The sequence below is a fragment of the Rana temporaria genome, chromosome 7, assembly GCF_905171775.1.
Source record: "Rana temporaria chromosome 7, aRanTem1.1, whole genome shotgun sequence".
NCBI lineage: Eukaryota > Metazoa > Chordata > Amphibia > Anura > Ranidae > Rana > Rana temporaria.
Genome location: NC_053495.1, coordinates 151,324,128 through 151,339,010, shown reverse-complemented (window position 1 = coordinate 151,339,010; position 14,883 = coordinate 151,324,128). Strand labels below are relative to the sequence as shown.

Here is a 14,883-nt window from a genome sequence, read left to right as displayed (position 1 = left end):
CGGGTTTCTCATCGGGAAACAGGCCGACAAGTATCTCGACGAGAAAAAAGAGAGCGGGTTCTCTTTTTTTCTCGTCGAGATTCTGGCCAGATTTCCAGACGAGAAACCTGAATGCCTCGTACACACGAACGGGAATCTCGGCAAGAAGCAGTTTTCTTGCTGGTTTTTGCAGAGAAACCCGGTCGTGTGTACGAGGCCTTATTGTGGTAAAGTGCCGTGCTTCAATAACAATTTATTTTTTAAATAACATACTTCTTTTTATCTTTTTTTTTGGTGGACTATACCTGCATAATTTATGTTTAAATGGTTAACTATATTTTCCACTGGAAACCTAGGTGACAGAATGACAGCCCAGGAGCAGAATGGGAAAAAGGGACAGAATGTTGTCCTTATGAATATATAAAGCCGAAATATATAAAGAAATATATATATATATATATATATATATATATATATATATATATATATATATATATATATATATATATATATATATATATATAAAAAATCTTTGAATATTCTTTTCACAATATTATTCAAACTTCTTGTTTCAGGTATGTCAAAAGTGAGCGACACACCATACAAGTGGATTATGTATCATACATGGATGAAGTTGCAGTAGAAGTAGGCTGCAAGCCCGATGTTAAGCATCTTTTCCTGTCCGATCCCAAGCTGGCCTGGGAGACATTATTTGGTCCATGTACCCCTTACCAGTATCGTCTGTATGGACCAGGGCAATGGAAGGGTGCCAGGAAAGCCATTCTAACTCAGATAGATCGTGTCATAAAGCCAACAAAGACCCGCATTACTGATACTGAAATGAACCACAGTTCATTTAATATGCTTTTTAAGCTTCTAGGCATTTTGGTGATCTTTGCTGCCGTATATGTCTTAATGTAAATATTCAAACAATGCTATGATTCAAAAAGGTCCATTGTTACAGAATTCAGTCTCTTGACCAACACCTATTTGTTATATAATATATTCTTTAGGTTTAAAATCTAATTTCAATTAATTGTAAAAATCTCACAGCTTTCAACATTGATTGTAATGGGACTGTCCTTTTTTCTTGGCTACTGAAAAAAAAATATTCTAAATGCATAGCTTCTTATGTGCAATTTGCTACTTCAACAAGTTTTTATTGTTTTATTTTGTTCCCTGTAATAAAGAGAACCCCTGAGTCAAAGGGAAAACCTATTTTCTAGATGATATATTGGGCTCAGACCAATATAAGATCTTTTGTTAGCGTCATTGGAGCCTCTATGCATTACATACAGCCTTTTCCTCTGGAGAGAAGTTTTACAATTTTTTTTTTTTGTTAGTTAATATGTGTATTTTGGAAATAAATCCCATAGGAATAGGCTTTTTAAGGATGCAGGGCTGACACTGAGGTGAGCACACAGTATGTTAATATAAAATAGTTTAATTGATGCAAAATTGTTAAAATTACATATAGAGATATCACATCTCATACTGTAAACAATACATAGCATGATGTGTAGCATTAATACTTGGTCTAAGTGCCTGATAACAATTCATATAACTAGAATCACCCAACACGTTTCATGAAGTAATATCTCCGCTTCTTCAGGGAAATTCAGAGCATATCTAATTGTCATTGAGTTAAAAGAAACATCATTGTTATCACACCATGCATTCGTTTATCAGATACAAATATGTTTACATAACATGAAATATCACATTCCAAAAATGCTCACCAAATCTTCAGTATGCAGCTCATTGCACTTCCACAGGCTCCGCATATAACACGACTGCCATCCAACCAAGTTGAATAACCAGGTGTCTGGCATACAATGGATCATGTAAAAATGGATAAGGTGGAAAAGATGTCCAACCTCAAGTACTGTGAAGGAAGGAGAGTATGTATAGTCTGTAGGAATTCCAATATTGAAGCAGACAGCACAATCCATATACCCATTATTACCCATATTCAATATATGGCATGCATAACAAAGAGCACACGCACATCACATGATAACACTACCTGTAAAGAGGAAACAGGTAATACGACCACCCAGGTAATGCAGGAATACCTTCATAGACCCCCGGATCCGTAACAGACCAAATGAGACACAAGGAAACAGATTTGAGTGTGTTCATAAGATCTCTAACCTTTACTGAATACTTGAATACTACCGTGGCTTATATGCAAAAGAAAGAAGGGACGGGCTGTGTTTTAATGTATATGTTTCTTAAAGTTATACAAACTGAGTACTTTTCTTATTATGATTTAAACATGCTTATTTTAGTTAACATGCACTAGCTGATGATTTTGCTTACACAACAGACTGCTCCGTGAATCAGCTTAACCATAATGACTTGCAGGGTGTATTTCTATGCAAACTGTTAGGCCTTGTACACACGACCGAACATGTCTGCTGAAACTGGTCCGCGGACCAGTTTCAGCAGACATGTTCGGTCGTGTGTACGGCCGACCGGACAGGTTTCCAGCGGACATTTGTCCAGCCGACCGTTTTGCAGCGGACAAATGTTTCTTAGCATGCTAAGAAACATGTCCGCTGGAAGCCTGTCCGTCGGACATGTTCGGTCGTCTGTACAGACTCACCGGACATGTCCGGACATGTCCGATCGGCCGCCATCCCTCGCATGCATCGAAGTGATATCGTTTACACACGGATTTCTGTCTGATGGTGTGTACAACCATCAGACAGAAATCTCCGGGCGGACATGTCCGCTGAAAACGGTCCGGCGGACCGTTTTCAGCGGACAGTCCGTCCGTCTGTACGAGGCCTTAGTTATGTCAAAACACATACATTCAAAAGTAAATTTCTACTTAAAGAAAATGAAGTCAGTTATTTATACATTCTATTGCAATCCCCTCTTTGAGCCATGGCTCTAAATGGCTAATTTTCCCCTCATTTCCCTTATTGTAATACATACTGAGGTAAACTTTATTAGCATAGCTATTTTTTAATTTTAATAAAAACATCCTTTAGCTTGTACTGTATATCTCTCTTATGTCTTATATGTGTATGATTAGATTGGTTCTGAGGTTACCCACATATGCCTTTTAAGGCTCACAAGTCCTTTGGATGATATAAACAGTTAGTTATGACCCAGGTGGGTAGGAACACAATCAGAGTGATCAGGAACAGGAAGCAGAGCGCTTTCCCAGAAGTCTGTGGTGACATAAGAGAGGTCATCTTTTTCAGAGACTTGACTTTCTTCACCTCCTTTGTCTTTATATTTGCCTTGCTTCTTAGGGTCCTGGTTGACCTTCTTTACTCGACTGGCATGGATCCAAGACTGTTGTCCTTCCACAAGGATTGCTGTCCTGGTTATTGTGATCACAGTAGTTGGGGGTCCAAAAGGATATTCCTACTTTTTGGTTTGGTTCAGCTGCTGGACCACCACAAGGTCATCGACCTTAAAGCGGTGTGTTGGTTCCTGTGAAGAAGAAGGAGATGTGCGTGCGACATTTCTTTCAACTTTGTCCAATGTTTCAATTAATTTTCTTACATATTTTTTCTGAATAAGATTAAGATCCCCTCGTTCTAACATTAAGGATTGTCTGGCCCAGGGAGTGGGAAATGGTCTGCCCATAAGGATTTCAAAGAGAGACCTGTCTTGTTATTTGGGGTCATTCTTACCTCTGCTAGAATTGCCGGTAGCACCCTTTCAAGTTGGTATAAGTTCCACCTGTAGCCTTCCTGATCTTATCCTTTATTGTCCTATTTATTCTTTCTACAATTCCTGAACTTTGAGGATGGTAAGGGATGTGAAATTTCCAATCTATTTTTAATGCTTTTACCAGATCTTGGTAAACTTTGGCTATGAAAGCAGGGCCATTGTCTGAGTTGATCTGTAGTGGGCATCCTCATCGAGGAATGATCTCCTATAAGTGAGGCTTTTTACCACTGTTTGAGCATCTTCTCTTTTAGTTACAAATGTCTAATATTACAAGTAAATATTCCTGTCGTTTGCCTAATTTGGGCATGTGGGTGAAATCAATCTGTAAATGAGTGAATGGTGTGGATGGATATATCAGATGTTCATATTTTGCTTTGTGTGGATTTCTCAGGTTGTTCTGGATGCATGTGATGCATCTAGAAAAATATGATTTCACAATAGAGAGAAGACCTGGGATGAAAAAATCTTTATCCAGTAATTCACATGTCATCTGCCAGCTTTTGTGTCCCACCCCATGGTATGGTACAATTAATAATGGGGCACTAGCTACAGGTATACATGGTTTCCCCTCTTTGCAGATAAGTCCAGATTGCAGGCTTTTCTGCACACCTACCATATTCCGTTGTTTTATGTCAGTTTCAGTAGCATATGTCTGTAAATCTGAGAGTCTTTTGTCAAGTAGGGGTATTTCAGGGGCTAGAGAAGGCATCTGGATAGTGGCCTCTTGTTTGGAAGCTGCTTGCGCAGATTGAAAAAGGACTGGGTGTGGCTCGAGTACAACATCCGGGAGCTGGACCACAGCATATCCAGCATGATATGTGTGATCATTTGGTCTTGAACAAGATTCATCAACAAACACATTTTGTGCTCCAGAAATTGCACTTGAACACATATCCTCCCTAGGGGATGTGTCCTGCTGTATGGCTTCAATACATTCATGTAGTGGGGCTAACTCATCCTTTTTGAGTCCTAGGAGAGCATTCAAGATTGGTGCTGGGCCTCAGGTGGGGAGGCATATTTTATTTCCAAATTAGGGTTTGAGAGCAAAATTACCTCATACCCACTCAGCCACTGTGTGGACATATGTTGGGTGACCTAAAGTGAAAGATGTGGCCATTTCCACAACCATAGCACAGGATGTCAGAGTTCTTAGACACGCCGGAGGACCCTGAACCGGCATACCCTAAACCGGCATAGGCACCACTCTTGACAAAAAAGCGATAGGGCACAGTTTGCCCCGTGTTCTTGCGCTAGGACTCCCATCATGGTTTTACAGTTGTCCCTAGCAAATAGGTGAAACCCTTTGCTTTACTTGGATTAGGCTAAAATCCCTATTTTCAAATTAGGCTAATTCTTTTTATTATTAGAATCACTGAAATGTTCCTCTTTTCCTTATACTGTTTATTTGTTTTTATACGCATTATGCATATGTATGTATGGGTATGATCAATAAGTGTTTGTTTTCCTTGAAAGAGCTTATATCAGGAATACTATATGATGGTTTTTAAAGTTGCCATTTGAAGTGGAGATACAAAGGAGAGCTGTTTGTTCAGAAGCCATTTCCTCTTCATTTTTTCCCTCATGATACAAATGTGTTCAGACTTTCTTCCCATCCCCCCTCCTTCCTACTACATTCTAAAGTGGACTTTAACCTTCCCTCCCCCTTCTCTTCACTTCACCAAAGGAATTCTATGTAAGATGGCGAATGAGTCTGAATAAAAGACACAAGGGGACTTTATGCCACATGACAAGAAGGGTGTGTGCAGCTTCCCTGGAATGGACTTGTGAGGAGAAACCACCCTTTTATGTGAACTGACCAATGAGAAGCTTCATGCCAAGGGCAAGCCACACAGGGGAGGAGGGTAGAGTGGGTGTGTCTGTATAATGTGAACCAATCAATGCATGTTTTGTGATTCTATGCTTTTAATAAAGCTGTGGGGGCCATAGCTCGCTCTCTTGGCTGTTGACCATTGGAAGGTGAGCATGTGAAATCATTTTGTCTGGATTGCATGCTCTCAGTAATTTGAATCAGGCGGCAGGAATGGGTTAGCCCTGAGATTGTCAGGAAATCAATTAATTAGTCCATATCATTACCATAGATGCTTTAAGGTATACAAAGGCATTGTACATTTCATCATTCCATTTTATACAATCTGGTATGTCAGTACCCGTGGTTTCTCAAAATGTTATCATAGTGGGAACAGTCAGGTATCCATTGGTGACAGTAACCAATCATGCCAAGGAAGGACAGCATATCCTTGGTCTGTGGGCAGGCTAAACCCACGAGAGCCGCAGCTCTCTTGTGACTGACCTTCCTTTCACCTTTTGTGAGTGTAAAACCAAGTTATTCAACAGTTTCTTGACACCACTGAAGTTTCTTTTGGAAACTTTATGACCATTATCTGTCAACCAATGTAGGAGATCTAAACCATCCTCCTTGCAGGTTACCTGGCTTGGGCTACATAACAACAAATCATCAATATATTGGAGTAGGACAGAACCATGACGAGCAGTCCAGGACCGCAATGTCGCCTGGAGCACAACTGAGTAGACTACAGGGGAGTGCACATAACCCTGGGGCATTCTACATCATGTCATTCTGCAAGACTGGGCTGTGTCTCTTCCTCCACAGGAACGGAGAAAAAAAATGCATTTGTCAAATCAATAACAGAAAGATATTCTGCATTGGATGGTATGGAAGTAAGGACATCAGGCACTATAGGCAACTCTAAAATCTTGCAACAATCTATGAGAACCATTAGGTTTCTTTACAGGATTAATTGGTGTATTCCATTTATTTCCAGTGATTTCTCTCACTATGCCTTGTTTCAGAAACTTTTAAATTACAGGCACAATTCCCTCTTCCTTTTCTTCCTTTTCTCTAGAATAAGGATATTGTTTATCGGCTCCGGGTTTCAACGTAGCTTTATGCGGGGTACATAAGATGAGACCAACATCTAGGCTGATTATAGACCAGACTTTATGATTGGGACCAGGTAGGTCACCATCATCAGGTTCTGAATAGATAAATTGCCTTTGAATGGAAATCTTTTTAGAATGTACTATAATTCCTCCTTCCTCTGTCCCTGCCTCTATTATGCTGCACACCGCTTCCCGAGTAGGGCCGCTGTTGTGGCAGTCCTCCTTGGAAGTGTGTACCTGGACCCTTTGGTATGTCAAAATATCCTGCTACATCCTTCTCTGTGACTGCTTTCTGGAATTCGAGTAAGGTCTTTGTAGGCCAAACAGAAATAGTTTGCTTAACCATTAACCCATTTTGAGGTTTCAGGTTGTTTATGAAAGTCTGGATCATCAAACTATGCATAGTCGGTAGTATTGATAGTCCAGCTTCCTGTGTCCACACATCCAAAAACCTCTTACAAAATTCTAAAACACTTTCCTCTGACTTTTGTTTACAAGGTATGGCAGTAGGGAGGGAAGTGTTATTTTTAAAGGCATTATTTAATCAGCCTTTACTGTTTTTAGATCTTCAATATTATTTATGGATGCTACTTTAGTCCAATTGAATGCGGATGTGTGTCCGATGACACCATCCACAATCAATCGCATATCTTTCTGTGTATAATTTCTTCCTTTACAAGCCTTTTTCAAATAAGACAAGGTTGCAGAGGCAGACTGAGTTTGCTTTGGACAATGTTTAACCGGTTAATGATCACCTCCTGTACATTTACAGGCAAATGCACCGACAGGCAAATCCGTATATTTACGTCAGTTTGAATTTGCCGCTGTGCGCACGCAATAGGGTCACAGAGCTGAAGAACGGGAGATGCCAGTGTAAACACAGCATCTCCCCATTCTGTCTAGTGACATGTCACTGATGTCTGCTCCCTCTCATCGGGAGCAGTGATCAGTGGCATGTCACTCGTAGCCACGCCCCCTAACAGTTAGAATCACTTCCTAGGACACACTTAACCCCTTACCACCCCCTAGTGGTTAACCCCTTCACTGCCAGTCACATTTTCACAGTAACCAGTGCATTTCTATAGCACTGATCGCTGTATATATGTGAATGGTCCCAAAATAGCGCCAAAAGTGTCTGATGTGTCCACCATAATGTCGCAGTCATGATAAAAATCACTGATCGCCACCATTACTAGTAAAAAAAAAATATTATAAAAAATGCTATAAAACTATCCCCTATTTTGTAGACGCTATAACTTTTGTGCAAACCAATCAATAAACGCTTATTGCGATTTTTTTACCAAAAATATGTAGAAGAATACGTAATGGCCTAAACTGACGAAATTCGTTTTTTTTTTATCGATTTTTGGGGGGATATTTATTATAGCAAAAAGTAAAAAATATTGTTTTTTTTCAAAATTGTTGCTCTATTTTTGTTTATAGCACAAAAAATAAAAACCGCAGAGGTGATTAAATACCACCAAGAGGAAGCACTATTTTTGGGAAAAAAGGACGTCAATTTTGTTTGGGAGCCACGACCGCGCAATTGTCAGTTAAAGTGACGCAGTTCCGAATTGCAAAAAGTGGCCTGGTCTTTGGCCAGCCAAATGTTCCGGGGCTTAAGTGATTAATAATGCGGTTGATATCTATAATATCAAATCACATTTTTCATCATGTAATTTCTATGGTCATAAAAGGGAATTTTCCTCCAGAGACTTCCTCCCCTTCCTGCCTTTGTCTTGTAGTCTTTCTAATGAGACCCGAGAGCTGTAAGTCCTCTTAAAACTGTGTTCATCATGGCAACTATCTAGGAAGGGGCCATCTAGGTCCTCTCCATGTTCAGAACCATGTTTCGATCCTGGAGGGGATTCAGATGAAGGGGAGTCAGTGCCCCTGGAGGCACCTACTTGTGGGGCACCACCGTGGTCTGAAGGAGTGGGGGTTTGGGCAACAGGTTTACCCTGAACAGGCGCTCCAGAAGGTGCACCTCCTCCTTGCTGAATAGGTGTGGGAGGTCTTTGCTGAACAGCATAATGTCCAGCTAATAAATATATCTCTTCCTTGGTTAAACTTGGATATACCTTATTATAGGCAGGTAGGGGACCCAGAGCAGTAGAAGATACAGGTACATAAGGAAAAGGGGATGCTGTAGGACCGGGTCGTTTGACCTTCACCTCTTGGGAGTGTTTCAGATCACATTCCTCTCTGGTCATACAATTGTTGGCCTTTTTTTTATTGTCCCTCTGGAACCAATAAGGTGCATATTGTAGCCAATTTTCACTACCCTTTCTCATGTATTCCATGTCCCACTGTGGGTCACCCTTAAACCATGGAAAAGCTTTCTAGTCTCTGAGACATAAACCTTTTACTACGTCCATGTGAAGCTCATCATTTGCACCATCTCTGGGGAAAGGGTCTGTTCTAACCAAAGTTTCTGTCCATCCCTCCAAATTAGAAACCCAAGGATTTATAAATTCATAATCAGTGCCACAAACTCTAGCAATATAATCGTTACAATTTTCCCCGGGATTGGGAGGTTCTTTACTATATTCTTGACCCATATTAAAACAGTGACAGTGAGATTATGCCTGTCTTACTTTACAGGCCTCTTTACAGTGAGAGTATGTCTCTCTTACCTTAGAGACCCCCTTCTCCCCCTATCTTATACTTCTAATATTTCTTATACTTTATGCAAAAGAAAGAAAAGCGTAAATAGGTTGGGTCACTGAAGTATAATCCTCATTACTTATTTCAGATCCTTCCCAAAAGGACTGTACACTACTGTATTATTCAATTAAGACCTTCTCAGAGGTACTTTTAGGCGGACTTTCCCAGCGGGAATCCCCTATACTTTCAAAGGCGGATTTTCCCAAAAAATCCCCTATACACCAAGTTGTGGTTTGTATCCCTCTTCTACATAAATTTAGTTTGAGATGAAATTTAAATCAGAGCTAAGGCAAGAGGAACAGTGGGCCAGATTCACGTAGAATCGCGGCGGCGTAACGTATCATAGATACGTTACACCGCCGCAAGTTTTCATCGCAAGTGCCTGATTCACAAAGCACTTGCGTGAAAACTTACGCCGGCGGCCTCCGGCGTAAGCCCGCGTAATTCAAAGGGGCGTGTGCCATTTAAATTAGGCGCGCTCCCGCGCCGGACCTGCTGCGCATGCTCCGTTTTGAAATTCCTGACGTGCTTTGCGCGAAGTGACGTCATTTTTTTGAACGGCGACTTTCGTATTCCCGGACGTCTTACGCACGATTTTTTTTTTTAAATTCGACGCGGGAACGACGGCCATACTTTAACATGGGCTGTGTAAAGTTAGGGCAGCTAAAACGACGACTAACTTTGCGACGGGAAACTAGACTAGCAGCTACTTAACGAACGCGAAAAACCGTCGTGGATCGCCGTAACTACTAATTTGCATGCCCGGCGCTGGTTTACTAGTCTGTCTAAAAGACAAAGGGATCCTTCTTGCGAAAGGTGATTATTTAATCCCACCCCTGCTACTATCTGAAGAGGAAACAGGTAATACGACCACCCAGGTAATGCAGGAATACCTTCAGAGACCCCCGGATCTGTGTGAGACCAAATGAGACACAAGGAAACAGATTTGAGATTGTTCATAAGATCTCTAACCTTTACTGAATACTAACGTGGCTTATATGCAAAAGAAAGAAGGGAGGGGCTGTGTTTTAATGCATATGTTTATACAAACTCAATAGTTTTTTATCGTGATTTAAACATGCTTATTTTAGTTAACACGCACCAGCTGATGATTTTGCTTACACAACAGACTGCTCCGTGAATCAGCTTAACCATAATGACTTGCAGGGTGTGTTTCTGAGTTCATTTCTACTTAAAGAAAATGAAGTCAGTTAATTCTATTACAACCTAGATAGGTCATCCAAATATACATGACAATAGACATATTGGGAGTGAAAGAGAGAGTCATTAAATTAATCATATGTGACAGGGATAATTAACTATTCCCAGCTAGAATGACAAAAAGTCCACTGCACATACAAATCCACATACAAACACACTCTGGCAATATCCAAACGCCAATACGGAGATCTCCAAAACCTCACGGTGTATATAAGAGTAGTGCCTGTTAAAGCTTCCCTATTATAACATCCACTAATCGCTCACATATCTCATATACTATAAAATAGTCAGCATCATTACCTTGTACAATGTGGTAGTTCATCAGCCTTTAGCGCATTACAATAAGCGCATTGGATGATTCTAATTATATGAATTGTTATCAAGCACTTGGACCAAGTATCAATGCTACACATAATGCTATGCTATTGTTTACAGTATGTGATGTGATTATCTCTGTATGTAATTTTAACAATTTTGTATCAATTAAACAATTTTATGTCAAAATTCTGTGTGCTCACCTCAGTGTCAGCCTTGCATCCTTAAATGTCCTATTCCTATGGGATTTATTTCCAACATACACATATTCTCCTATTTCAGGATGTGGATGTAGTAGCTGTCAATAGAACTGGTAACACTTTACTACAATTTGGGTTTCTTAGTTCTTTTTTTACGTTAGTACCATTTTTGAAAACTGGTGGTTTATAGCAGCGCACATTAAAAAATTATGTTTCTGTATTGATTACATTTTTTCTTGCTAGCATCACCATAATTTATAACCATGAAGTTGTAGAGTAGTGTTTCAGGGGTCATGACCAGCTTAAAGGGGAGTTCCACCCACAATTTCACTTTTTAAATATAAATACCCCTGTAATACACAAGCTTAATGTATTCTAGTAAAGTTAGTCTGTAAACTAAGGTCCGTTTTGTTAGGTTGTTACAGCATTTAGATAGTTTTATAATCTAGAAATAGACCGTGCCCATCTTAAGCGTGGGCATCATGAAGCCAGACTGTATGACTTCCTGGATTTCAGCTTTGCATATCTCGCACATGCTCAGTGCACAAGCAATGTAATAGGTTTCAGTCAGGTTTGCAAGGACTACTGGGAAACCTGATGCCTATCCCAGAAACCCTTGCAAATAGCCTAGGCAAATAAGGAGGAGGAAGTAATGAAGGACTACAAAATAAAGGTATTTACAAGCAACAAATTAAATAAAAATTGTCCATTCTGAACACTATGAGATTAGAGCATGCAGCACAGACAAACATAAAAAATGGGTGGAACTCCACTTTAAAGTTTGAGTGAAAGGGCTTTTTTATGTCTGGATAAAGAAGGTTTAGACCCTTTGTCTGGTGTTTATTGCTGTATGTGTTTTTGATGGTGAAATTCACTCTCTGTATTTCCTGGTGATCATTGTCAGTGGAACTAAAAGTGAGAGAAGAGCCAAAGATGTGAGTTGTCACTGGAACATGCATAGAGAGGAATTTTCCAAAGGGGAAACATATTTCAGTGACAAATGTCTTAGGGATTATTGGTTTTTCACTTTGGAGAGATTTCCAAGAAAGTCTGGCTGCAGACTGGATCTTCACATTTGACAGGAAACATGTGTCCTCCATCCCATTTTTTCATTTTTTTTTAATGGACTTTAATTTAACAAACATTCAACAGACACAAGACACGACTCGTGGAGCTGGAGGTCACATGTTAGCTGAAAACCTCCCAAATAACACCCATCCCTCCGCTGACAGATTCCCAACCCCCCAAATACCACCCTCCCTCCACTAACAGTGACATCAGTGGTTGGAAAGGGTGAGTGACATTAGTAATTGGAAAACAATGCAGTGGGTGCAAGCTCCAGCTGCTCCTTATCAACCATTGACAGACAGAAGTTGCCACGTTCATCCATGCCGAACACCCAAACATCCGAACAGCCAGTGTTCAGTATGAACTTACGTCAGGACCGAACACTGAGCTCACCCCTAATCACAACTTAGCAACTTTCTGACCTACTGCTGTAAGAAAATAGCATGTAGGTTTAGATAAATCTGTGGCCAAGCTATATACATATTGTTAACAAGCAGCAAATGAGCTTTACAACAAGCCTCCACTGACCTGTATCTGCATCCACTACGGAGAAATGTGTCCTCAATATTCACAGTGGAAACACAAAAGTTGATATTTCAGGGAGCTCAGCTCTCCCTGCTGCCCCTCCCAGCAGTGATTCAGCAGCCTTCCAGCCTTCTCATCTCTATAGTAAACACAGAGCTGGGGATCTGGGAGAGGGCAGGATGTGCAGAGCTGCTCATAGTAGCACTTTAGGACTTCTACTGTAAAAATGTGAATGATGTACAGTAATTTTAGGTATCCCAGCCCTTTTTGATTACTAACTTGCACTATGCAGCTGAAAAGGAGAGGTGTGTTCAGGTCCTAAATAGCTTCCATATACACAACACATAATACTAAAGAGGTAAAAGTAGAAAGGAATAATTGGGACTTTGAATGAGGTGTGCTGCTGCTGAATAAAAATAATGTATGAAGTATATATATATTGTTTATTTTGTTTATATATAATCAAAGGCAGTCCCTTTGGTCTAGAGCTGCAAAAATGTAAATACAAAGATATACAAATGAGTTGATAATAAATACATACACATTTACCCAATGGACATAGGGAATAACATTCAATGGTCATATATATCCCATAAATATAAACTCTACGCGTTTCGTGGATCACGTTCACTCATTAGGAGTATGGATGCAGGACTACGCTGTGGTTGTTTGTATCCATCCATACCATCTGTCAGGGAAATGTCCGTAGAAGTACTGGCAATCTTGCCAGTCGAAGAAATGGCTATAGAAGAAGTACTGGCAATCTTGCCAGTAGAAGAAATGGCCATAGAAGAAGTACTGGCAATCTTGCCAGTAGAAGAAATGGGAGCCATAGGCTCAACATGTGACAGGAAGATCCTCCATTTGCTAGCCTATAAAAGGCTGCCACTGTCTGATCCAAATTGCTGGATTGTCGTCAGCCTTCCTGAGTCTCTGTATTACTGCTGTTTGGATTTCCTGTTGTGACCCGGCTTGTTCCTGACCTGTCTGATCCGCTCTCCTGGTTTGACCCCCTGGCTTGCTTTACGGACTTGTTACCTTCTCCAGCACCTGATCCCGGCTTGTTTCACGGACTTGCTTCAGTTATCTGTTCCTGCCTGTTTTACAACACCAGACCTTTGGCTTGTCTCCACTCCTGCAAAACCTGCATCTCCTGCCTGGATCCACAGTGTTTGATCCCCAGCCAGCTTCCACTGTTGCTCCTTGTGCACACCTTGCTAAGTGTTACCGAGGACTCCTAGAGACTGCAGCCCAGCGGTGTTTCCTGTATTCTCCAGTATTCTTCAGGCACCCACCAGCTCTTCTGTCCTGGATCCATCTGGCAACCAGTGCTTCTCTGGGCACTACACCCTCTGTACCCAACCTCAGGGGTGTACTGCACTTAGCCGCAAGGGGAGCCCTCTCGGCATTTCGGCCTCCAACCAGGTACGTGACAGTACAATCCAGCCATGACCGAGGCTGACAGAGGTGCTCCCCTGCTCGAGATGATGTGCCAGCAAGTCACCACCCTTACACAAGCCATCCAGAAACTCCAGGATGGTTACGTTCATTTGGAAGATCAGCTGCAGCATTTGCCTGTTTCTCCAGCGTTGGTGGACTCCAGCTCATCTTCCACTAACACATCATCAGCTTCCCTGCCTCAAGAATCTGCTAACCCGACCCATACAGTGATGATGCCCTCTCCTGAACCACGGGTACCAACACCCGAACGATTCTTCAGGGACCGAAAGAAGTTTCGGGCTTTTAAAAATGCGTGTCTGCTGTACCTGGCCCTCCAGCCTAGAACTTTTTCCTCCGAGTTTGTAAAAGTAGGATTCATAATTTCCCTACTATGCGAGGAACCCCAAGCTTGGGCTCATAACCTACTAGAACAAAGGAGCCCGGCTTTGAACTCTATGGACACTTTCTTTGAGGCTATGACTCTTTTGTATGATGACCCCCAGCGTATGGCCTCCGCTGAATCTGCCTTAGTCACCTTACAGCAAGGAGAACGCCCAGTGGAGGATTATACAGCGGAATTCCGCAGATGGTCCACTGATACTAGCTGGAATGAGGCAGCACTCAGGTTTCAGTATCGCCAAGGACTATCCGAGACCCTTAAAGATGAACTAGCCCGAGTTGCTGTTCCAGACACTCTTGACAAACTTATCCATCTAGCCATTCTGCTTGACAGGCGCCTGCGGGAGCGGCGGTCGGAATGCGCTCAAACCTTCCAGCCTACCAAGAGGCCACCCAGGTCTCCACCTGCTGCTGAACCCACGCCTGCCTGTTCTGCAGGTCCCAAAAGAGGTCC

At 41.4% G+C, this 14,883-nt stretch overlaps 1 protein-coding gene across 2 annotated transcripts in view; it reads left to right on the top strand.

Annotated features, from left to right (window-relative positions):
• Positions 1-1,193, top strand: part of LOC120945769 (flavin-containing monooxygenase 5-like) — a 74,248-nt gene extending 73,055 nt beyond the window's left edge. Inside the window, exon 9 of one of the 2 annotated variants that reach the window (XM_040360151.1) lies at positions 555-1,193. In XM_040360151.1, the coding sequence (XP_040216085.1) occupies positions 555-900 (346 nt within the window). In that variant the 3' untranslated portion in view covers positions 901-1,193. The remainder of the gene's footprint in view (positions 1-554) is intronic. The other variant, XM_040360152.1, reaches the window with a different exon arrangement.
• The last annotated feature ends 13,690 nt before the right edge of the window (positions 1,194-14,883 follow it).